The following is a 24051-nucleotide window of genomic DNA, read 5'->3' as shown; positions in this document are numbered from 1 at the left end:
GAAAATTATTTTCATATTAATTGGTATTTTAAAAAATATGAATTGGTCATGTTCTTTAATCAATATTGTAAATCTAAAGTCTATATGTAATTTTTAGTTCATGTTAGAAAAGGAATTTATACTTGTTAATTTATTTTAGCTAATGTTGATTTTACATATTAAATGTTGACTACGATTATTTTGGTTAACATATTAAAATTAATGCCCGACCCGCCTCGTCTTAGCTTTCGACTTGGCCTAGCTAGTCCTAGACGTCAGACCGGGCCGTTTGGTCTCGGCTGTCGACTTGGCCCATCTCAGTCGGTTTCCTATCCTAATTCGTCTCAGTCGTTGACCCGACTCGACCCATTTATCATCGACCCAAATCAAACTAAAAGTGGTTTTTTAAAGGTTAATTAATTGGTAAGGCCAAACCCATCTTAGCCCGGGTCCTATCCTAGTTGAGAGGAGGCTTTGGAGGCTGGAGCTTTTTTTTGCCCCTAAAAAGGGGCTTAGTGATGTGTGGTCTAGGGTTGGCCCATTGGCCATTGGCCATTGGCCAATATGACACCTCTACTAGCAATTGAACAATGAAAAAATGAATGTTTTAGAACACATACAAAGATAGTTTATATCATCGAGGTTCATACCAATCTATTGCAATGGTTAAGTAAAGAATTGTGCAAGTAGCGAAACCATACAACAATGTTGTCCTTCAGGAAAACCACAAGTACCTGCTAATCAGTGGCGGAACTTGGACAAAATATTTAGAGGTGCCAAATTAGATTTGTTATATATAATTTTTTTTAGTTAAAAAAATAAGTTTTTCATTTTTTCTCTTCATTTTCTTTTCTTAAAATAAAACACACATAATAGTAGAATTCAAAAAGATATGACTATTATTCGCTATTATATCATGCTATTATATCATGATACTAAACCATGAATATCATTTTAGATAAGCTCTTCATACCTCATCAATTTAATTTAGTGGGTATTGTCAAATTTGACGATGCTCTTCATACCTCATAAATTCATTATATATAACTCTAGGAAGTTTAGAGATTTGTTTTTCTTTGTGTTGAATTCTTGGTTCTCATAAAAAGTTAAAGGTATATGCATTTTTTTCATCTTTATCACAAACCTTCTTTAAAAAAATAATCAATTTTTTTACTCTTTATCATAATCTTTCTAATATAAATTTATCACATATCACCTATTTAGAAAAAAGATAAAATTTATATTCACAAATCACAATTACCACAATGCAAAACATAACCAAACTCATACCACTTTAATTAAATAAGTATAAATTCAAAACTTAAAAAAAAAAATTACCATAGTAAGCGGAAAACACAAGATCCCTAAATTTCATAATTAAGGGTTATAATAATTTGGGAAAAAGTATAATTAGGGTTCATACCAATTTCATCAAAGAATCCCTAAAATCATAATTACGTTTATACTAATTTGGGATAAACTTAATTTGAAGAAACATACTAAAAGAATCATAAATCTAACATACATAGATCATAATAAGATACTAACATTGTGAGAGATCATGCGAGAATGTATACTTCAATCTTAATCTGTGTTTCCTAACTTTTGTTTCCCAATCTATCTCTTTATATTTATTTCTTCTCACACACTTCCATGATAATTTATACGATGAAAAAATCCTATAGTCAAAAAAAATCCTAATCTCTTTTATAAATCAATATCTCCATTAAATTCTTTATTTTATCTTTTATTATAATTTCCATAATATAAACTTAATATAAATAATATACAAATATAATTTTAAAAAATACATACATATATATATATATATATATATATATATATTATAATAAATTCAAAAAAAAAAATTGGGGGAGCCATGGCTCTCCTATGTCATTCAATAGTTCCGCTAGTGCTGCCAATGATGCCTGAATTCAAAATAACTTCATTGTTATACCTTAAAATGAATGATTATAATTACAAGTCAACAAACTACATTTAGGCAACAACATAAGGAACAAAATATATTTCCTTCCCTAGTTCAAATAATATGGTGACGTATGCTTGGATGTAATCAAACTTATCGCCTTCGCCTTCATTAATGAGTTAGGGTATATGAACCCATATACATGACTCAACCCCACTTTGTTACTGATACCAAATATATACCTGAGCACAAAACATTTATTTGATATAAGTAACTAGATAAATCAATTAAATATAAAGAATGGTTCATAGGCTTACATCATTCATAATTAAATAAGGGTAATATTCAGTTCTTCTATCCTCGACACAAGCTTTAGGACGTCTTGCTTATGCAAGAACAATGATATGTCAATGTATATCCCAAATACATCAGAATCCCTTGGAACCGTCATTGACTCATCAACTATGATGTCAGCAAGTTGTTGTAATGCACTAAGAGGATCATCCAAAGATAAGAGAATTTTCTTAGGTTTAGGACTTTCCTCTTGATATAATTGTTGTTACATGCAAAACAATTAACATCTAAACTTAAAAATTGAGTAGTGTATGGTGAGTTTGAGAGTTCGTACCGGGGGGTCAAAAATAGAATCAACTAAACATATAGGTTATGCTAGGAAAGATTGAAATAGTTGTACTACAGTATATACCTTATTTGTTGCCTTAAGAACTAAAGCATCTGGTATTAGAGAAGCTGAAGGTTTCTTAGTGGTTGACTTAAACAAGTCCTTGCCGAAAGTCTTTTTGATAGAGGATTATGCAAGCATGTACCATTATAATAAATGGGGGACAAGTAAAGGTACTTGTGGTTAGCTCTAGGAAGGAGTCCCGATGTAAAGGGACTATGTGAACGAACTCACATTTGAAGAAAATATTATTGGTATCAAATTGTCCCTCATTAAAAAAGCTTATATCTTATTAGTGTTATATATGATTATTTCTCGAAATATCTATCCAAAAATAAGCTAAGACGGAATACTAGCTCTATATTGATGAATAAAGAGAAATTAACTAACTAATTATGACATATAAAAAAAAACTTTTAAAATATTTTTAATCAAATGTATAAAAATGAGAACACGAGTTCTCTTATATAAATACAATTGTTCAGTTGTGTAATATCGCTTAGATAGATCAAAATCTTAACCTTACTAATATATATGAAGGTTAAACGTTTCATGCTGAACAAAAATATATGAACTAAATTTTTAAAGAAATCAAAATTACTTACGCAAATTAAAAATCTAATTTTAAAGAAAATATATTCAATTTAGAAAAAAAAAAAAGGTCTTTCTATTTCAAGATACTCAAATTACATTTTATATTTCAGAAATAACAATCAAGAAATAAAGCTAGCAAACTTGATTATCAATAATATTAATGAATGAACAACAACAATATTGTGATAATATATATAACAAACTGAAAATAATTCTTACTATTTAGAAGATTGTCTTTTAAGAATTGAAACTGTCTTAGAAGATACTTCAACCACATAAAGCACACACCAATTTACGTAACAAACTCATTCTCAAAAACATATGTTCACTTATAAAATTCTATAACTCCCAAAGCTGAGAAGACACGACAAACAACTCGAAAATGAGAAAATCCTGAGAGTTTGGATAAATTCTGAAATTGTTTCTGAGTTCTTTCGGTGCCAGCATCCAAAAACATAAGGTTGTCAAAGCCAGTGACCATTTTATCTGCATCTGTTGCGTGAATTGCTTCAGGCATTATGATCTCCATAACAATTACCTTTCCTTTTTCCGGCAAAGCTTTGTAGCAATTCTTTAAAATTTCTACACATTTTTCATTCGACCAATTGTGTAATACTGCCTACAATTATCAACAAACCATGAAAAAGTAAAGTGTTTTTGAAGTGGGAAATTCAAGTATTAGTCGAAAGACACACTTAAATAAAAATAAAAAATAAAATTAATTAATTATTGTTGGAAGTCCCACATCGAATAAAGATAAGGCCAATTTACAGTATATAAATGAGGTGCAAACCTCTCACCTTATAAAGTCAAGTTAGAACATATTTTAGCAAACTTTCTTGAACATTTAATTAGATTATTTTAGTATCCTTTCGTTATTAATTTGTAACTTAAAGTTGATTTTATTTAAATAAACTATTTCAGAAATAGACTAACCTTTAATATTATAGCATCACCTTGCGGAACACTGTCAAACATGTTTCCTTCAACTTGCTTGATCCCTTCACAAGAATTTAATATTTCACTCATTATAGCTTGCAAAGTAAATAAACAAATGAAACAATAAATTCCATATATGGGTGTGTTGGAATTATATCTTGAGAGGTTATTTTAATATAAAAACTAGTAGGAGACCCGTGCATCGTGTTTTTTTACATTGAAATTTTGATTATGTTGAAAATTTTAATTTATTATTTTTATGTATAAAAAAATAATTATTGGAAGAAAATATTTTGAAGATTTGAATACTTAATTTAATAATATGTAGCGATTACATGAATTTAAGGATATGTTATTGATATAGTTAGGTCAAATGAAGTATTATTCTTTATTTATTATAATTAATAATAAATTAGTTGTAAGGTAGATTTAAGTATATTTGTAATATGTAATTTAATTTGTTGTAATATATATTCTTATTTAATGTTATTGGATATAGATGATTTATTTCGATTTAAAAGTTTTGAAATGGTTGATTTGTCAGTGTGAGTATATGAAATGATTATACTTATTAAGTAAATATAATATATTATAAGTACGAACAATTAATTAATTTGATATAGAATATTTCAAATTCTTAATTTTGTTTATGTTTGTAACGTTAATGATTTAAAAGTTTATTATTTGTTGGTAAATTTAAATATAAAATCATAACTATTAAATTTGGAATATAAGGAGATTAAGATTTTAATTGATAAAAAAACCTATTAGTAGATTTTTGAGACTGAATGAGAGACGTTATTATTTTTGGTTGAAATTATTAATATCATTAAATTAGAAATAAGATATTTAAGGGAATACGAAGAGTTGGCGGCAAAAGGAATTATGGAGAGTCTTGTCAACGTGCTGAGACTGATATTGTGCAAGATTTTTTCTAAACGTCAGAAGGTTTGGATTTGGAACAAAACGTTTGCTTTATTTTAGTTAAAAGGACATATCGTGGCTGTAGCTTTTTTTCTTCATAAACGAAGAAGAAAAACAGTACTCCTCAGCAATCACAGAACCGTCCAACTATCAATGTCTGCCTCCAAAGATTTCAGCTTCACCAATTTCTACCAAAACTCTGTGATGGTGATGGAACCCTTAGAGGTTAGTTTCGTTTGCTTGTTCTGTTTTCTAATGTTTTGTATGTTTGACATATACAGTTGGTTTTTGAACGAAAGTTTATATTTTTCTTCCATCCTTTGGTTGAAGCATGTGGATAAAGTCATACAGTTGTTATTTTGAAGGAAGTTTGTGTTTTTATGCATTACAGGAATTTTTGGAGTTTGAAGAAGGATTTTATGAACAATGGGGCAAATCTCTACTGCCGGGGACAAATTTTTTCAGTGATCCGAGAGGAAACGTGATCAACATAGAGTTTGAACCCAGGCTTCTTCTTCAGAGACAGTTCCGTGCGGTAGAGCAGCTGATGGGTTTTTATGATCTAAATGATGTTTATTACGTCGTTAGCCTTTACTGTGGAGATCGCTACTTTCGTATGAGATTGTTCGATCTGGACTGGACTGAAGTGGTGTATCCTGGTAGAAGGAACAATGGTGTACCACGTGACCCTCTGTCCTCAGTTAGATTTTTCCAAGCCTTTAGAGTGCAGTTCATTCCAAACACGGTATGTAAGTTTAATAATTTTTTTTTAATTTTTACTTAACATTTGTTGTTATTTTGACTAATATAGGGTTTCTGTTGGTTGTTGTGGTAGCTGTTGATAATCTTGCCCGACTACTTCCAAATGTTTTGTGAGGATAAAATTTCGTTTAACCATCCGGTGAAGATATATGATCCTTTGGGCAAAAAATTTGAAATTTTTGTGGATATAGATGAGGGTGGAAGAATGGTGTTGTTTGGATTTTGTCAGTATCTTTCATACTACGGGTTCGTTTCTCCTTGTTTCCTACATTTAAATTATGTAGGAAACAATGTGTTTGTTCACAGGATCTTCTCGGTGGAAGGAGTTGAAATTGATTATAGTAGAGATTTGCAGGCTGGTGGTAGCAACCAAGTTGAAGTTGTTTATGTTGATTGTGAGAAAATATTAAGTTCTTATGATGTTCGTTCATCTTCTTTGGTATGGCTGATAGTTGTAGTTATGACTTAATAATATTTGGTTTATATTTATGTTCCTGACAATATTTCTTTGAGTGTAGTATCTGGATTCGAAATTTGTCAAAGAAGGCTTGGTGAAAGGGAGAAAAAACTATGTTCTGACGAATGGCCATGCACAATTCTGGAACTGCAAGATTCGATGGACCTTTCATTTGTAATTCCGTATGACACCTTCCTTCATTCACAAAAAAACTTGTTACATCAGCTAATGGTGTACAATTTCGTCTTTTTGTTTCACGGTGTTTCTGTTGTATGCACGTAGCATTCATCCTCTTGTGTTGGATTATTTGTTTCCTTTTTAATCTTGCACTTGTACTGGACTTGGTATTTTCATTATCCATCCTAATAGATAAAACAGTACATGAAAATAATTAACACAACAATACAACATTTCAAAAACAAATCTGTAAATGTTATGGAGACATTTTGTAATACATATTGAAGATTTAAGACGAACTTCCTAGAAAACAATTGTAGATGAAATTAAAAAATCATCCAGCAGCCAAATAATACTCTTCATTGCTCAAGTATAAAAGTTATCTGCTTCAAGTCATCAGTAGCCTCAAAAATCTGGTGTTCTACCATATTTTTGTATCTGCATAACAAAATTCTTCCTCAGATTCACATCATTGAAATATTTGGTGTATATGTTAATGGATGGAACAATCCATCCATTTTTACCGCCAAAAATAAAACGTGTATATAGTAATAGTAGTACATCAGATATCATTAGGCTTATTAAATGAAGGTCATATCAAGTTAACATGTCTTATCTATCACATATACTGCATTTTCAATTCACCTAATTTAACATTAGGTGGAATAGCACAATGAAATATTAGGTTGAACACTTTTCGTTCAGGATACCCATCAAAATCTTCTCCGTAATAGTAAATTGACTACTTCTCTGCAAATTTTAATGTTCAACAGTAGTATTAGATTTAAATGCTTGTCCTCTCAATCAATATAATGTCCTTTCGAGAAATCCAAAATCATCCCATCCAAACCAAAAAGTGCTTTAAATTCTAACTATTACAGTTTTTGCTCGTGCGTTGTATTATTATAGTTCATGGATAACTTCTTTATTCAAACAATTGTATCAATTATAACAAAAAATGTATTATTATAGTTCTAATTAGCAATTCTATTTTGGGGCGCTTTCGATATAAATATTGTGATAGTATGATTATTATGTTGCATAATAATGATAATTAATGGTAGTATTAATTAATATTCAAACACCGTAGTAGTCATTATCCTTAATTTTTCTCTTAAATCATTACTAAATAACACTAAAAAACATATATCACTAATTTCATAAATTGACAATATAGTTACTTGAAAAAAAGAAGATGTAAAATATAATAATAACAATAACGTTATATTACCATTCTACGATATTGTGTTCTACAATTTTGCACCACCAAAACTATTAAAGATGATTCACAAAATCCATAAGTACAATTCATGATAACACAACTGGGATTGAGTCTACTATAGAAATTACAATATGGTTGACAAAGATAAAAACGTTCGCAAAAATATTTTAACAGACTTTTCTTGGGCACATTAATACATTTATAATTTCTCCTTTTTGATACTCTTCGTTGGCTTTGTAGTCTTTGTAGCTGATAACTGAGCTAGAGGAATATCTTCCAGAAAATCAAACTCCATGATACTTGATGGAATGTCTGGAAGATCATCAATACGAGCAGAAACATCTTTAGAGGGCGTCATACACAAAACTATATCAGGTTCATCATCAGCGGTGGAAGAAAGGCACATCTGCAATAATGAACATAATCATGTTACACATTCAAGGAATCAGTTATTTTATTATGCTAACTGAATTAAAATAATCCTTACCAATGAACTATCCGTATCAGCTGTTAAGTCACATGCAGCATTACCAATACATTCAGCAAGTTCAATTGCCTGCCAACATATATATAATTCATGTCAAACATTGTAAAACAATTTACCTCACAACCAAAATGACCATATTCAAAATACTTACTAAAGAAGTCCCGCTAGAAGTTGGTACATCAAGAAGACTGGCATTGCTACATTTACCAATAACCATTGGCTGCATAATTCATTTGCAATTACAATTTAAAAACAAAAACTATCATTGTTGTCATAACAAACAAAATGTAATTCAACTATACTTACTGAGGAATTGGAAGTATCAGGAACTATATCAGATGGACAGCTAACAATACATTCACCAACAAAGCTTGCCTGTAAATTGGTATAAAGAAACCAATTACTAATACGACTATGATTGATAATTCAGCTTATGAATACAAAATATTGCAATACTACCTCCTCCTGTCCCAGTAGTGCTTTGACGTGATCAATAATTTCCACGTCAGTAGAAACTCTCATAACTGAGGCAGGTCGGTTCTTTCCTTGAAGCTTAACCTTAAAAGCAAAAATACATCCTAAAATAACATCTAGATCCTCTGGAAAACACTTTGGATCGTCTTCACCATGCTAATGTAAATCAAGTAGAAGAAAATAAATTATTAGTAACTTGTTTACAAAAATGATTCTTGTAAAATTAGTTAAGTTATAAAACATACTGCATTTCTTTTACCTTGATCATTTTCTTTCTCAAATCAGCAGCAGAAACACCAATTAAATTCATGCAATCTTGGTCCCAAAGCATGAAATTGCCCACCTTTTTCCCATCAGTCACTTGAATTTCCAGCTTATACCTACAAAAATTTATATTAAAAATAACACTATGACATAAGGCATAACATATAAATTAAAAATATACTAACCGGATTCTTGGAGAATCATTAAAGGCATCACAACTAAGACACTTAAAGGAACCAACTTCGTGAGTTCTTTTCCCACAAAAGTTACACACCAGATAATTCCATCCATCATTTCCCAAGTTAAATTTAAGTGTACGTGCAACAGTAACACAGGAAATCTCCTATATGAATACAAAAAAGGTAAATAATATGATCAAAAAAAACAAAATAGATTTAAAACAAAATTACAAACATAAGAACTACCTCTAATACAGTCATAATCTCTGAAACACTTTTAACAACGGTTTTATACATAAACCTATCAACATGATTAATCTGTGAAGAGCCACTATATTGACTCCCTTCCTCAAAAGTTTCACTGCCACAGGTTCTACACACAACATATTTGTTAGTGTTTATGAAAAATAAAATAATGAAAAATACATGCCTAACATATAAACATACTCTGCGAATTGCTTCTTAAAATTGATCAGCTCAGGTATGTCATCGCCTATGATCAGTTTCGAACCATTCCAAGAATTAGACAGTGAAACTGGCCATGGACCTATACAAACAAATTAAATTAGATTAAATAATAATGATAATCTAAATATAGTAATGACGTTATTCATACCTGAAGCAGGCTTTATCTTAGCCTGAGTAAGAATAATAGCAACATTAGATGTTTGACTACATGTCCTCCAATAGGTCAATAATTTCTCACAATACGAATCCCACAATGTGCAACAGATTATAGCACCACTGCATTAAGGACATAACAACAATAACAAAAAAAATAGTTATCAAATAATTATAAAACTATTGCAAATATAAAAAAGCAAATATAATGAAACAAACCTCAAATCTTTCAGGTCAAAGACAACATTTTTCGAATGGCCTTTCTCCTCTACATTGTCCACCATACCAATGACATCTAACATGCAAAAAATTAATAGATTAACAAAAAAACAAAATATAGGACACATACATAAAGATACAACAATAAACTTACCAACCAACAAATCAGAACAATACTTTCCATCAATGATATCCTTTATACTTTTGAACTTCCAGAGCTTTCTAGGTATGCTTGCAATGGGTTGTGCTCGTATAGACGTTGCTCCTATAAACAACAGCTTAAATGGATGCTCACAAACTCTATATTGAGCTCTGTTCTTCAAGAGTTTAAAGTTATGCATTATGTAACTTTCACCCTCTTTTAGCTTCTCTTCCCAAACACCCATATCTTCCTTCTTAATCATTGCAACAATAACATCACCCTGAAAAACAAATTAAAACATATATGGTTAAATATAGTTGTCATCGAATAAAGTCAAATTTACAATATGCTAAAATATGGTACTTTACATTACCTTTTGATCCATCAGAACCATTTCCATACTTCGTTTGGATTCCCAGGACTCAACATACCACAAATCTACGATTCTAACAGCAAGTTTCAACGTCTCCCTTTTTCCATCAATATCCTTGATCATATCAAATTTTTTTGCCATCTAATATGTCACAATAAGTTAGGTCTTAAGTTTCAACGGACCACACAACGAACAGAAATAAAGAAAAAAAAAATTAAGTAAACAAAATATTAAGGTAAGAATCATCTTCAAAAATAACAAAACAAAATAGTGTTCAATATGTTCTAATCATATACAACTGAAAAAATTAACAAAAAGAAGTCCTCAAAATAACAAAAAATATTTGTTATCAACAAAAACATCACAACATCTTAAAAAAACATTAACAAATAATATCTCAAACAAAACGAAACTTATATAACGGATTTCAAAAGATAATACAGCATAATAACCAAGTACAAAAAAATAATTCTATAAAAGTGTTTTAAAACACAATAAACAACAATGACGAAGTAAAAAAACAAACCATGAACAACAAAGATGCATCAAGAAGAAAAAACAGTAAATAAAAAAAATATTTAACTTTTAAGAAAATCAAATAAAATATCAACAGCAAACCATGAAAAAGAAAGATGCATCAAGAAGAAAAAACAGTAAATAAAAAATATATTAAACTTTTAAGAAAATCAAAAAAAATATCAACACCAAAGATGAACACATAAAATGTAGTTCTTTAAGTTAAACAATATTAACTTACGGAACTAACAAACAAAAGAAGAAGAAGATGAAGAAAAACAGAAAAAGGACGAAGAGAAAAGAAGGAAACCTGGAGAAGAACAACGCAGGTAACTTGCCTTGCAGAGGAAGAATTTTCAAATGTAACCAATTTTGCTACGCGACTGAGAAAGGAAGGAAGAAGAAAATGAAGAAATAAAGAAGAAGGAGGAAGACAAAAGAAAAGAAGGAAAGCTGGAGAACGACGGAGGAAACTTGCCTTGCAGAAGAAGATTTTTCAAATGTCACAGCCCATCACATCATTTAACTCTCTGCACCGCCAAAAACAATATAACAACAAAATGACTAAAATAACCCTAATCTAGAACACGTGTCAATCAACGGGAGTGTCTAATTTAGTAATTTCGCTATCATAACATTTTCTTAGATATATAGTAGAAGACTTGTTTACATTAAAAATATTATGCTGGTTTTATGACTTATAAAAAATATTTTGTACAATAATTTTTAATAGGTTCTATTTCATATTGATAATAATGATTTGAGAATGAAAGATACCTGAATAAATGGGAGCATTTTGTATGACATGAGGCAGATCAAAATTAATGCCCTTTATAGAAGGATACTTGGAGATTATGATATTCAGATTTTGGCCAATACCACCACCCACATCAACTAACGAAGATATATCTTCAAATCCTTTATAAATTTCTATAATCTTTTTCATCTCGATTGTGCCAAGATTAGTTATTGCTTCATTGAAAATATTACTCAGTGTGGGATCCGAATATATGCCTTCATAAATAGGAACTCCATGAACTTTCTCGTACAACCCCTTCTCAAACTCCAAAAGTACCTCCTTATAGTTCACCCTAAAAAAGAACACACCTAGTCAAAATTATATATATTAACATAAAGACAATTAAACAAAATAATTACACCAAATAACACGTCACTCAATTAATAAAAAAAATGTAAATTATAAAAACTTCATTAAAAAAATGTAAAAGTTTTAAATATTCAATAGACAAAAAAAATTTAATAAAAACTCAAATAAAAATAAGAAAAAAAATTTATGAGTAACTTAAAATTTAACTAAACAATTTTTTTATTTATTCATCTCTCAACCAAACAAATAAAACTTTTTTAAGAAAGAAAGAGTTGTTAAAAGATATTAAAAAAAATATACTTTCACATTTTTATAGAAATTGCAGCAAATCATAGTCCATTTTAATAATATAATAATATATATCAAAATTTTAAATTAAAAAAAGAAAATAATAATATAATTAAAATATTATTATTTTGAGTTGTGAAATGAAATCTTTTATTTATTTGGTTAAATACGTTTTTATCAGTTAACTTTCACTAAAACTTGAAATTTGTCTCTTTTAAAACATTATCTCTATTTAATTTTTATTTTTAGAAATATATGAATTTAGTTATTTTAATCATGAATTTAGTCTTTTTAACTAAATTTTGTTAAGTTTATTTGACATTTCAAAAATGTTTTTCAATTATCATTGAAGTAGAAATGTACCAAATTATATAAACAACTAAAATGATATCATGAAACACGTTTGAAATATTAAATAAACTTAATAAAATTTGATTAAAAGAATTAAATTCATGCATTTCTAAAGTTAGAGAACTAAATTAGATAAAAGTTAAAGGAAAAAATATATTTAACTTTTTTTTTCTATTTGATAGTTATCAAAATATGACCACTTTAATGTATAAGTGAGATATAATAGTGACCTTAGAAGATAGGCTTTTTATAAAGTTAGATGAGAGATAAAATTATTTACTAAAAGGTCAATAAAATAACAGTGACCTTAAAAACTTGTTTATAAAGTTAGATGGAGCTCCAATGTGTGGTGGCTGGTAGGAACTCCATAGGCAGCGAAAAATGGCATGGAGACAATTATTTAAGACTCTTGTAACAATGGAATTTGGAGTGGTGAAAGGAGAACTAGACTAGAAACTAGGCTAATGGAAGGTGGCTAGAGGAAATGTTGTAAACCTCTAGCTTAGATGCTCTCAAAATAATAGAAGAGTGAAGTGATCTCAACACAAACATTCTATTAGAAATTTCAAGAGTGATTACAATAGCTTGAAATTTAGACTTTTATATGAAAGCAAATACACATAAGCACTCTTAGCCCTTGGATGAGAAAGGCATTTAATCTTGGTTGTGGAAGATGGCTTGGAGAAGGAACAAGGCTCATGGCCATTGGATGATGCCTTGGAAAAGGAGGAAACATTCCTAGCCCTTGGATGCATTGGATCCATAAGGTGTAGGAAGGAATGTTGACTTCCACTTAGTCCACCTTGGACCTTTAGTAGCTCATGGCCAAATCTCCTATTGGGCTTAGTCAAGCCCAATTTTATCAATTCAACTAGACATGGTTTGATTTATTATTCTAGAAAACAAGGACTAAACAATGTCAATTTTATTGTTATTCTATTGCTCTTTGATATACCTCCTCAAATCTTAATATCTTCTTTAGCCCGTTGAAGAGTGTGAGAAGCCTATGTGAGTTTGGGCCATCTTGAATGAAACTCAATTGGATCTTTTTTAGCATGCTCCTTGTTATTAGACCTCTTGGTGGGCTTTAAAATTGAGATGCATGTAGGCCATGGATTGGGTCTTGAACATGATTTGGACCTAGGCGTTGACCCAAGCTATAAGTCTTGTTGGAATCATGTCAGTGAGCTTAGAAGCTAGGCTTTTTATGAAGTTAGATGAGAGATAAACTTATTTACTAAAATGTCAATAAAATATTTCAAAATATAAATCTATGTTATTCGAGTTGAAGTTATTATGTGAACTTATAGTAAGTTGATTTTGTAAAATACAGCTATATACATTGAGCTGAAAAATTAGTATATTACTATAAAAAAAATATGAATGCATTTAGGTTAAATTAAGGAAGGGTGAGTGAAAAAAGTTGACAGGGGAGCCAGAGAGCCATTGCTGTGATCTTTGACGAAGAACTTACCAAGATGAGAAAGGTGGTAGAATCTTTGAGTCTCACCATCTTGGTTTGTGCGAGTGGAACAAGTGAGAAGAGAGTGAGATGCAAGCAGAGACAGCATGCGATCAATCCTGCGACCCAATTCTGGGTGTTGTGTCGGAAGTTGAGAGGCAACATCAGATGCTGTCACACCAACTGATGTTGGAGATGCCTTTTCTATCATCTCAAACAAGTTTAGCTCAATTGCTGCATTCAAAACTGCACAATATATTGGACCAAAGCAATGCTTCATTGCAGAGATGCATGCCTTTTCCTCTTCTGCGTAATGGGAATCCATTCTACACTTTCTTTTGCTGTCTCTGCGATCTGCGTAATTCTTCTTCTCACTGCTCCTTTTTCTACCAAAAATATCACTTCTTGTCGGTATTGTTCTGTGGCTGGAAACAGATACGGGTCACTCTTCAACAAAAAAGTAGAACACTTGTGTCTGGATATCTCTAACACAGGTCATCCTGCACTCCCCTTTTTCCTTCTTGCACTCCAAAAAAGTTATAATCCCCAAATTACTTTTTATTAAAATTATAATAAAAATGTTTACACGGTTAAATATGTTTTTATCATTTAATTTTCAGTAATTTTAAAATTAGTTTATTTTGAAACTTTGGATCAATTTAATCTTTTATTTTTTGAAATGCGTAGATTTAGTCCTTTTAATCAAATTTTGTTAAGTTTATTTGATGTTTCATATACATTTCAACATTTCACGATTGTATTTGAGTTGTTTATACACTTTGACACATTTTTGCTTTAATGTTAAGTCAAATACTATTATGAAACACGCTTGAAATGTTAAATAAACTTAACAAAATTTGATTAAAATGACTAAATTAACGTATTTCGAAGTATAAAAAGCTAAATTGGTTCAAAATTTTAAAATAAACTAATTCCAAAATTCATTAAAAATTAAAGAATCAAAACATATTTAACCCTTATTTTTATTATTTTTTAATTAAATATTTTGAGAGATGTTTCGAATTTAAAAAATATTTTTCAAAATATTCGATCCAAAAAATATAAAAAAATACATTCCAAATTAAATATTTTTTATTTTGTTTTTCATAGATTTTGGATCAGGTAATATTTTCCGAAACATACATTCTAAAATATAAAAAAGAATTGAAATAAATGTTTTGAAAATCATTTCTAGATCTGAAAATACCTTTCAGAATACCTAATCTATAATGTGTTTAAAATTGTATTTCGAAATAGCCATTGCAAAAGATATTTTTAAATTTAAAAATATCTTCTAAAATATCCAATATTCTAAAATATAAAAATATTTTTTTAGGAATGAGTGTAGTGTTCTAGAAGACATTTATGAATCAGGGCAAATATCAACCTGTTACTCGTAAGCGTAAAAAGGCTATAAATATATTATATTACATGGAGTACGATCTTATAAGTATTTTTACTCTATAATATTTCACAATCCTCCTACCAATATGAGCATGAAATCTTTATATGTGGACTTTCTTCCTTAGTGACTATTTAGATTTCAATTATACTTCACTAATTATTCCATTTACAATTTATAAATAATCAAGTTCATGAAATTAAAATTTTTACTTTTCACTTAATGTAATTATGTATTGTTCACACTTTAAGTCATCTTTTACATGTTTTTAAGGTTTAATTACTCGTATGATACCTAATTTAGTATAGGTATGTTAATCTGGTACCCTTTTTTAAAAAATGTCAATTGCATCTAATTTTTGAAAAAGTATTTTAATTAGGTCCCTTTTAGACAACTCCGTTAGTCAACATCTCACGTGTCAGTTGTGGTTTTTTTGAATTGTTATTTAATATTTTTTTCCTTTTTTTTAATTTCTTTTAAATTTTTTGAAAATAAAAATAAAAATGCCACCCGTCAGGTCCCCGTGTGTGACACGTGGCATTGCAATGCCACGTGTTAGTGTCGCTATCAGATGTCATTGTGTTGATTTCGATTTAGTCCACATATATATCTTTTTGTTTCAATTTAGTATCTACTTATGTGTATCTGATTCAATCTTTACCTAATTTTTTTTAATAATTAAAATCCATTTTTTATAAAATTAAAAGTAATTAAGTATGAAAATTTGACAAAAATTAAGTATTTGATATTTATATTAAAATTTTGTGGTAAAAGTCATTTTATTAAGTCATTTTTAATAAAAAAAATTAGTATAACATTAAGACAAATAGAAATTTTGGTTTAAAATTAGTAAGAGACAATATTGTTCATTTTGGAAAAAAATAATTAACAAAACATGAGTACTTAATAAAAAATTAATTAATAAAGTATATGTTAAAAAGTCATTTTTAATAAAAAATATTAGTAAAATATTTATACAAATAATAAATTTCGTCTGAAATTCAGATAAATAACATAAATATTAGTACTTAATTTTGTAAAAATATTTATACTTAATTAGTTTTAATCTTATAAAAAATGGATTAGAAAAATATTTTACTTATTAAAAAAATTGGGACAAAATTAAATCAAATACGCATAAGTAGGTACTAAATTGAAACAAAAACACATTAATAATTTAGTAAAATAATTAAAACAATTCTTTTCTGATTGACATCCGAAAGGGGTCTAATTGAAACACTTTTTTAAAAGTTGGGATACAATTGACATTTTTTTAAAAGTAAGTACTAGATTGACACACTTGTACTAAAGTAGGTATCATCCCAATAATTAAACCTATTTTTAAACTATTATTTTAACATAAATAAATTTGAATTAAAGTTCCTAAACTACACAAAGGAGAATAAATTAAAATTTTCAAATTGAAAATAAACTATCACATAGAAATTTTATAATTAATATTTATTTTGTATAATGTACAGTAAAGCGAGGCGTATTATATATATATATATATATATATATATATATATATATATATATATATATATATTTATTGTAACTACCCATTTATATACGTCATACTTTGGAAAATAAATAATCAATTAAAAACTTATTATATTTGTCATTAAAATGGAAGATTTACTAAGACTTAATGGTCTACTTTTATAATTTAAAAATGATTCATACAATATAAAGTTTTGGTAATAATAAATATATAAGTAAACATCGAATTATTTCTATATATAAAATATAAAGCTTCAAAAGGCAGCCAAAATATATTAGAATATGCGGTCAATCTAGTTCATCACATATTTGAATCAGATTAAATTAAATTTTTTTACAAATTTTAATATAGGTTGATTTTTATTTAGAATCTTAATTAAAAATATAATTTTCAAAAATTTTCTAGTTATTAATAGATTAAGTTGAAAAATCAGTTCAGAAAAAAGACTTCCATGACAACAAACTTTGAAGACGATACATGTCTAAATTTCAACATTTTTATCAGTACAGAAATAATGGACTACTAAAATAGCACGTGAACAAGGAACTTGTTGATGTGTATAGTTTTGGAACTATATTATAAAAATAAAAAAATTAATATAGGTTAAAATTAGTTTATATATAAATTAAAAATAAAATTTTAGAAAATTGACATAGAAAATTGATAAAAATAATTAATCAAGTTAATCTATTTAATTATTTATTTTTAAATTGATTTATGAGAAGTTGATAAAAAAAATATTCATAAATTAAAAACATATTAGTAGATGCCGGTCAAACGAAGTTTATATATAATGCTACTCATTCTTCTTTTCTCCTTTAAAAGTTCAAACTTTGACACTCTCAACGAGTATTATTTATTGTAATATTTTTGAAAAAAAAATGGTTTTCCTTTAGAATGGTATTCTTTGTGAGCATTTGTTCAAAGACAAATATGTACTAATGTGTGGTTTAGAAGAATTGGTCTAACCCTTTAAACAAGATTTTATTTGTTTTGCCAATTTATTTTAAACAAACAACCGATCAATATAATTAATATAAGATCAACTAAATTTTGACAATTTTCTCTTACAGTAAATCTGAGATGATATTTTTTAAGTGTATTTTCATTTTTTCATATTTTTTATTTTTCTATATTTTAAAATCATCTTTTACCGTTCAAGTTATTAGATAAAATTGCTAAAATTTAGTTGTCAAAATATCATTGGCCTAACAAACATAGTTCAAAAAAAATACAATTTTAATATTCAATCAAAATGATTTTTTTATCTTTTACATCTAAATTTAAAAGTTAATCTCAAACTAAATTAAATATGACTATTAATTAAAATTAAACTACATTATTTTTTATAAAAAAATTAAGAAACACCCACTACATTGAATATTACACTGTTTTATAAAATATCAGCGTAACATCCATGACTTAAAATAATGACATAACATAATATGATATTAGAATAGTATACACAAGATTTTTCTTTGTGTGTATAGTATAAATGTATGCTACTTTCCATTCAACCCTCACACAATGCACCAATTTTTATCTGAATAATAATATATACATAAGCTTTGGCTTCGTATACCTTTTTCCTTTCAAACTAAAATGGCTTACTTTAAGAAGCTTATCTTAAACATGGTTATGGTATCAATATTTGCGATACTCTTATCAATGAATCTCTCAGCAGCAAGGGTACCCCAATCTCATCACAAACCATGTAAGTAACATACAATTCCTACAATTAATTATTTAAGATCTTTTGAAATTGAACCAGTTTATGTTTCTGATTCAAGTTCCAACAATTCTTTTCTTCTTTCTCTCAAGTTCTTTTATTTTATTTTAGTTTAAAATTGTGTTTAGTTCAGTTTTTGTATAATAATTTTGATTAAGTTCCAATATTTTTATCTTTTTTGGAACCATGAAGATGGACGCTTCCTTCTGAAAGCAGATGATCCACGAGACCATAATTATTATGCTCATCATCCATGAGAAGTCAGAGAGACAGTGCAGTCTTCTGGGTTTGAAGGAAAACTTTGCTCTGCATAAGCATATAGATATAATTGCATATATCTATTAATAACGGTTAGAAATAGTCCAAGTGTAAGTCAAAGTCTCATATTAGATAAAATAAACAAAGTTAAACATTATATAAGAATAAAGACTCATAGCATTATCGTCTTAAAGTTTTGATGTAAAACTGGTGTCAAATGTCTTATATATTGTAAAACCAATGTCATATATATATATATATATATATATATATATATATATATATATATATATATATATATATATATATATATATAAATCCAACAGTGGTATCAGAGCCTATGCCTTAGATATATAAGACTTATGTCATATAATTATGAGAAAAAACTATATATATATATATATATATATATATATATATATATATATATATATATATATATTTTGATTTGTATTTATTCATGCAAATTCTACAAATAAATTAAAACTATAGATTTAATTATTGATCATTCATCGAGCAAAATAAGTTTATGATCATGAATCAATTCTTTCTTATCTCTTACAATAATGATTTTTTACCATAAAAATTTGTTCAATTTGTAATTCCGTCATATTTAGTTAGATATATGTATTCTTAGTCAACCATATAGTTTTTGCAGGTAAAGAGAAAGAAATTCAAGGAACAAATTGAGTATTATGAATATAGTATAAGCATTATGGTAAAGTTATGCATAAGTTTAAAAATTTATATCAGGTTTCACGTATTACTAAAAAAAACTCCTATATTCAGTCAATTTTTTTTAAAATTTTTTTTAAGAAATATCTATAAATTTTGTTATGAAAAAAAAATTGCAGGAAATTGTTGCCAAGTTTTTTGTAAAATATTTTGTATAAAATATTTTTCGCAAAAAATTTTGTAGAAAATATTTACGAATTTTATAATTTTGTAGGAAATATTTACTCACGAAGAAATTACTTGTCAATTAAAATTCTTAGAAAAAATAGCAGGAAAAAAGTCTTTTCTTACAAATATTTTTAACAAATTTATAAGAAAATTTTCATGTAATATGAGAATTTTTAATAGTGACAAGTTAATTTTATAAAATTGGATTATTCAAATTAGTTCACATATACAATAATATTTTTCAAAGTTTAAACAATCATTATTACATATCAACTTACCACGTTACATTTGATATAATTGAGAAGATATTAAATAAATAAAATGAATATTTATTAAGTTGATTTTAAACATTTAATTTCCTTAAAAATAAAATTTATAAATTATATATATATATATATATATATATATATATATATATATTCTTGTTGAGAACAAAGTCTTGTAATATCTTTTGTCTTTAAAGTTATACATATGTGAAAAAAAAAAGTGCTTCATTATTCTCTTCTATAGTCAGAAGTGATAGTATATGATACATATATGGTTTAATTACTCGGATGGTACCCATTTTGGTAGGAGTGTGTCAATTTGGTACCCGCGATAAAAAAAGTGTCAATTGCATCCCCATTTTTGAAAAAGTGTCTCAATCATGTCCCTTTCAGAAAAAAATAATTAACGCCGTGTACGACACACGACACGCCATGTGTCACTCTCTGATTTTTTTATTTTTTTTTATTTTTTAAATTTCTTTTTAATTTTTTTTTTTGCAATTTTTTTTTGTTACTATGTGTCAAGTCTCTGTTGTGACACGTGACAATGTTAGTGGCACATGGCAGGATAATGCCACGTGTGACAAATGTCATTGTACTAATTTCAATTTAGTACCCATATATACTTGATTGTTTCAATTTAGTCCCCACTTTTGTGCCTTTGGTTCAATTTTGTCCCAATTTTTTTTAATAATTGAAGAACATTTTTAAGTCATTTTTTTATAAGATTAAAAGTAATTAAGTATAAATATTTTTACAACATTAAGTACTGATATTTATATTAAAATTTAGTTGTAAAAAAAATATTATACTAATAGAACAATATAATCATCCACTTTTTTTTACAATATTGTTTCTATCCAACTCAAGACCAAATCTATTATTTGTATAAATGTTATACTAATATATTTTTTTATTAAAAATAACTTTTTAGCATATTACGTTATTGGTATGTTATTAACCCATATCTTGTCAATGTATTCTTTGACCACTAAATTTTAATATAAATATAAGTACTTAATTTTGTAAAAATATTTATATTTAATTAGTTTTAATCTTATAAAAAATGAATTAAAAAATATACTTCAATTATTAAAAAAAATTAGGACAAAATTGAACCAAAGGCACAAAAGTGAGGACTAAATTGAAACACTGAGATAAATATATATACTAAATTGAAATTAGTACAATGACATTTGCCACACGTGACATTATCCTGCCACGTGCCATTGACATTCTCACATCACAACAAGGACTTGACACGTGGCAACAAAAAAAATTTGCAAAAAAAAATTAAAAAAACCAGAGAGTGACACGTGGCGTGTCGTTAATGCGTTAATTATTTTTTTTTAGAAGGACCTGATTGATACACTTTTTTCAAAAGTAGAGATGCAATTGACACTTTTTTTTTCACAAATACCGAATTGACACACTCTTACCAAAGTGGGTATCATCCGAGTAATTAAACCTATGTAAATTTATTTTAGTTTAAGAAGATTACTAAGACAAGATAACAAGAATTGGCATTATATATTCATCTTCACCACGAGTGATATTGCACAATAATAAAGAAACATTTCAAAAACCTTTTAGAAAAAACAATTTAATATGGCTCGAATGTCACAATATAAACATTTTATGTCTTTTTAATACTACTCTCACTTTCATCTTGAATACATAAATTAATCCTATTAAACATAAAATCCAATCTTAAGAAAATAGTTTTGTTTAATGTGAGTTCTCTACATAGAAACAAAATTGATGTATTCCTTTAAATGAATGTAGTGAATATATTATTTATCCATTGTTTTTTTATATATTATTTTCATCAAAAATTACAAAATTCTAAAAAATTACACATGTTTTATTTATTTTGAAGTCGTATTTCTAAAGTACAACTTTTCTGTTTATGTATTTTTTTTTCTTTTAAACTGCCTATATCAGTAAATTTAATAAAAAAACACCACTTTTGTAATTAATCCTCCAACATAATCTGGTTCTAATATTGAACATATAGTCAAAAGCAAACTTTTATGATATTGAATTATAATTATATGTAGTCTTTTTCTTCCTATTTATGTGTAACTTATAAAATAATATTAATTATTTTTGTTATTATTATTATTATATTTTTTGTGTTTTGAGATATGTAAGATCGACTAGAGATAAAATAAATTTATAGTATATAAATGGATATAAACTTTACATTTCAAATTGATTTTGTAGAGTTAACTTAAAAAGTTCAATTTTAATATAATATCATAATCATAAGTTTGAGTCTATCCCGGTGAAATTTGTTGTTTGTTGAGCTTATTATGTCATTCATTCGAAGACTTGTTATTTGTTGATTTTATCGTGCAATCCGTTATCAGATCGTTATCAGACTACCCATTAATATTTAGTCTCACATATGGAATATATATACCTCGATGTGAAGGGAATGTGTTAGAGATCCCACAACTACTAGAAATAGGATGAGTTTACAACATATATAAATTGATTCAAACCTCGCCTTATAAATTAATTTTATATGATTAAGATAAGCCTTATAAAGTACATTTCTTAAGATATTTTAAAAATAAAATGGTTGAACTTATATACTTTTTAAAGAATCTTGTTTATAAGTTATTAATAGATTAAGTTGAAAAAGCATTGGGAAAAGACTTCCATGACACCAAACTTTGAAGAGGACAAGTGTCTAAATTTCAACTACGGATATATCTTATGGAATTTGTGGTCCATAGTTGCATATGAACATTTTCCATCAACATTTAATTATGAGTACACAAATAATGGACTAGTAAAATGCACAGAACTTGTTGATGTGCCTTTTTTGACCTATATTATGAAAATAATAAGGTTAATAGAGGTTAAAAATATAGTTTATTTATTAATTAAAAATAAAATTTTAGAAATTTTATATGAAAAAAGTACTTACGTATTAAATAAGCTAATTTATTTATTTGTTTTTAAGGAAGCTCAAGAGAACTTGATCAAAAAAATATTCACAACGTAACCTGATCTATTACCATCCTTAATCATCCTTATTTGGGAGTTACGCAACTTTTTGAAGGTAAACATCTTTATAACAAGTCATGTTAGTTTGGTATGACTTAAGTATAAAGAAGTTGTGCTATTTTAACATGACTTTTCACTTTTTTCTTTAATGCACAACTTCAATATAATTTGAATTGAGCTGAAGTTGTGTAAGGGTAACACAACTTTAGTTATTTATACAATTAATTTTCTACAAATCATTAAAAATAGTTAAAATTTGATTTTTGCCTTAAATTTTGTTGTGATAACTTGTTTTGATATATATTTCATAGAATAATTATTACATTTGATAGAACAGTCCTATATTTTACGATACAAAACTTTGGTGGAGAAAAACTTTAAACATTTATAACTTTTGATAGGGAAGTCAGATTGAGATGATTTATATATAAAAGTTGCACGAAATTTTGCAATGGATACATCGGTCAATGCTTAAAGGAGATTAAAAATCTAAAATATTCAAAAAATACATCATTTACTTTTTTTATTATTGTACTATTTTTTATCTATTTTTTACATTTAATTCTTATAATAAAGGATAATTGTTTACACAGAGAACAAGTAAATCAGAAACACATTCTCCTCCGTTAGAGAAAAAAAAATCTTAAATTATTCTAAATTACTTTTAAAAAAATCGGATAGTTCCTCTCCCAAACTAGAAATATAAAGTTAAAAAAAAAAAAATTAGTTCTATTGATAGGTTTATATATATTTTTTATATACAAAAATTTTTAACTCACAATTAAATTATTTTCGACGATAAAAAATATATTTAGACTTATAAT

At 27.3% G+C, this 24051-nt stretch overlaps 2 protein-coding genes across 2 annotated transcripts; both read right to left on the bottom strand.

Moving 5' to 3' along the window:
• Nucleotides 1–7697: 7697 nt before the first annotated feature.
• On the bottom strand, nucleotides 7698–11843 carry LOC114182110 (replication protein A 70 kDa DNA-binding subunit E-like). The gene is made up of 15 exons (XM_028068871.1): nucleotides 11716–11843; nucleotides 11249–11468; nucleotides 10423–10563; nucleotides 10062–10329; nucleotides 9908–9983; nucleotides 9684–9811; nucleotides 9515–9614; nucleotides 9314–9440; nucleotides 9074–9231; nucleotides 8884–9004; nucleotides 8610–8780; nucleotides 8457–8525; nucleotides 8302–8370; nucleotides 8151–8219; nucleotides 7698–8069 (listed from the first exon to the last, which is right to left on the bottom strand). Exons 3-15 carry the CDS (start codon nucleotides 10561–10563, stop codon nucleotides 7863–7865), a joined length of 1704 nt encoding a protein of 567 aa, XP_027924672.1. The 5' UTR covers nucleotides 11249–11468; nucleotides 11716–11843; the 3' UTR covers nucleotides 7698–7862.
• A 105-nt stretch (nucleotides 11844–11948) lies between these two features.
• LOC114182114 (isoliquiritigenin 2'-O-methyltransferase-like) lies at nucleotides 11949–14485 on the bottom strand. The gene is made up of 2 exons (XM_028068885.1): nucleotides 14160–14485; nucleotides 11949–12029 (listed from the first exon to the last, which is right to left on the bottom strand). The coding sequence occupies exons 1-2, from the start codon at nucleotides 14470–14472 to the stop codon at nucleotides 12025–12027; spliced, it is 318 nt and encodes a 105-aa protein (XP_027924686.1). The 5' UTR covers nucleotides 14473–14485; the 3' UTR covers nucleotides 11949–12024.
• Between the last annotated feature and the right edge of the window lie 9566 nt (nucleotides 14486–24051).

This window comes from Vigna unguiculata, chromosome 1 (genome assembly GCF_004118075.2).
Source record: "Vigna unguiculata cultivar IT97K-499-35 chromosome 1, ASM411807v1, whole genome shotgun sequence".
NCBI classification, from domain to species: domain Eukaryota; kingdom Viridiplantae; phylum Streptophyta; class Magnoliopsida; order Fabales; family Fabaceae; genus Vigna; species Vigna unguiculata.
Note: the sequence above shows the minus strand (reverse complement) of the source record. Positions and strands in the feature narration are given on the sequence as shown.

What these genes read in the sequence shown, in the direction of transcription:
- LOC114182110 (XM_028068871.1), bottom strand. Translation starts at nt 10,563, where the DNA reads ATGGCAAAAAAATTTGATATGATCAAGGATATTGATGGAAAAAGGGAG. An exon ending in TGGTTCTGATGGATCAAAAG is followed by an intron (nt 10,330 to 10,422) that starts GTAATGTAAAGT and finishes TTTGTTTTTCAG; the next exon opens with GGTGATGTTATTGTTGCAAT. An exon ending in TTTGACCTGAAAGATTTGAG is followed by an intron (nt 9,812 to 9,907) that starts GTTTGTTTCATT and finishes TCCTTAATGCAG; the next exon opens with TGGTGCTATAATCTGTTGCA.
- LOC114182114 (XM_028068885.1), bottom strand. Translation starts at nt 14,472, where the DNA reads ATGGATTCCCATTACGCAGAAGAGGAAAAGGCATGCATCTCTGCAATG.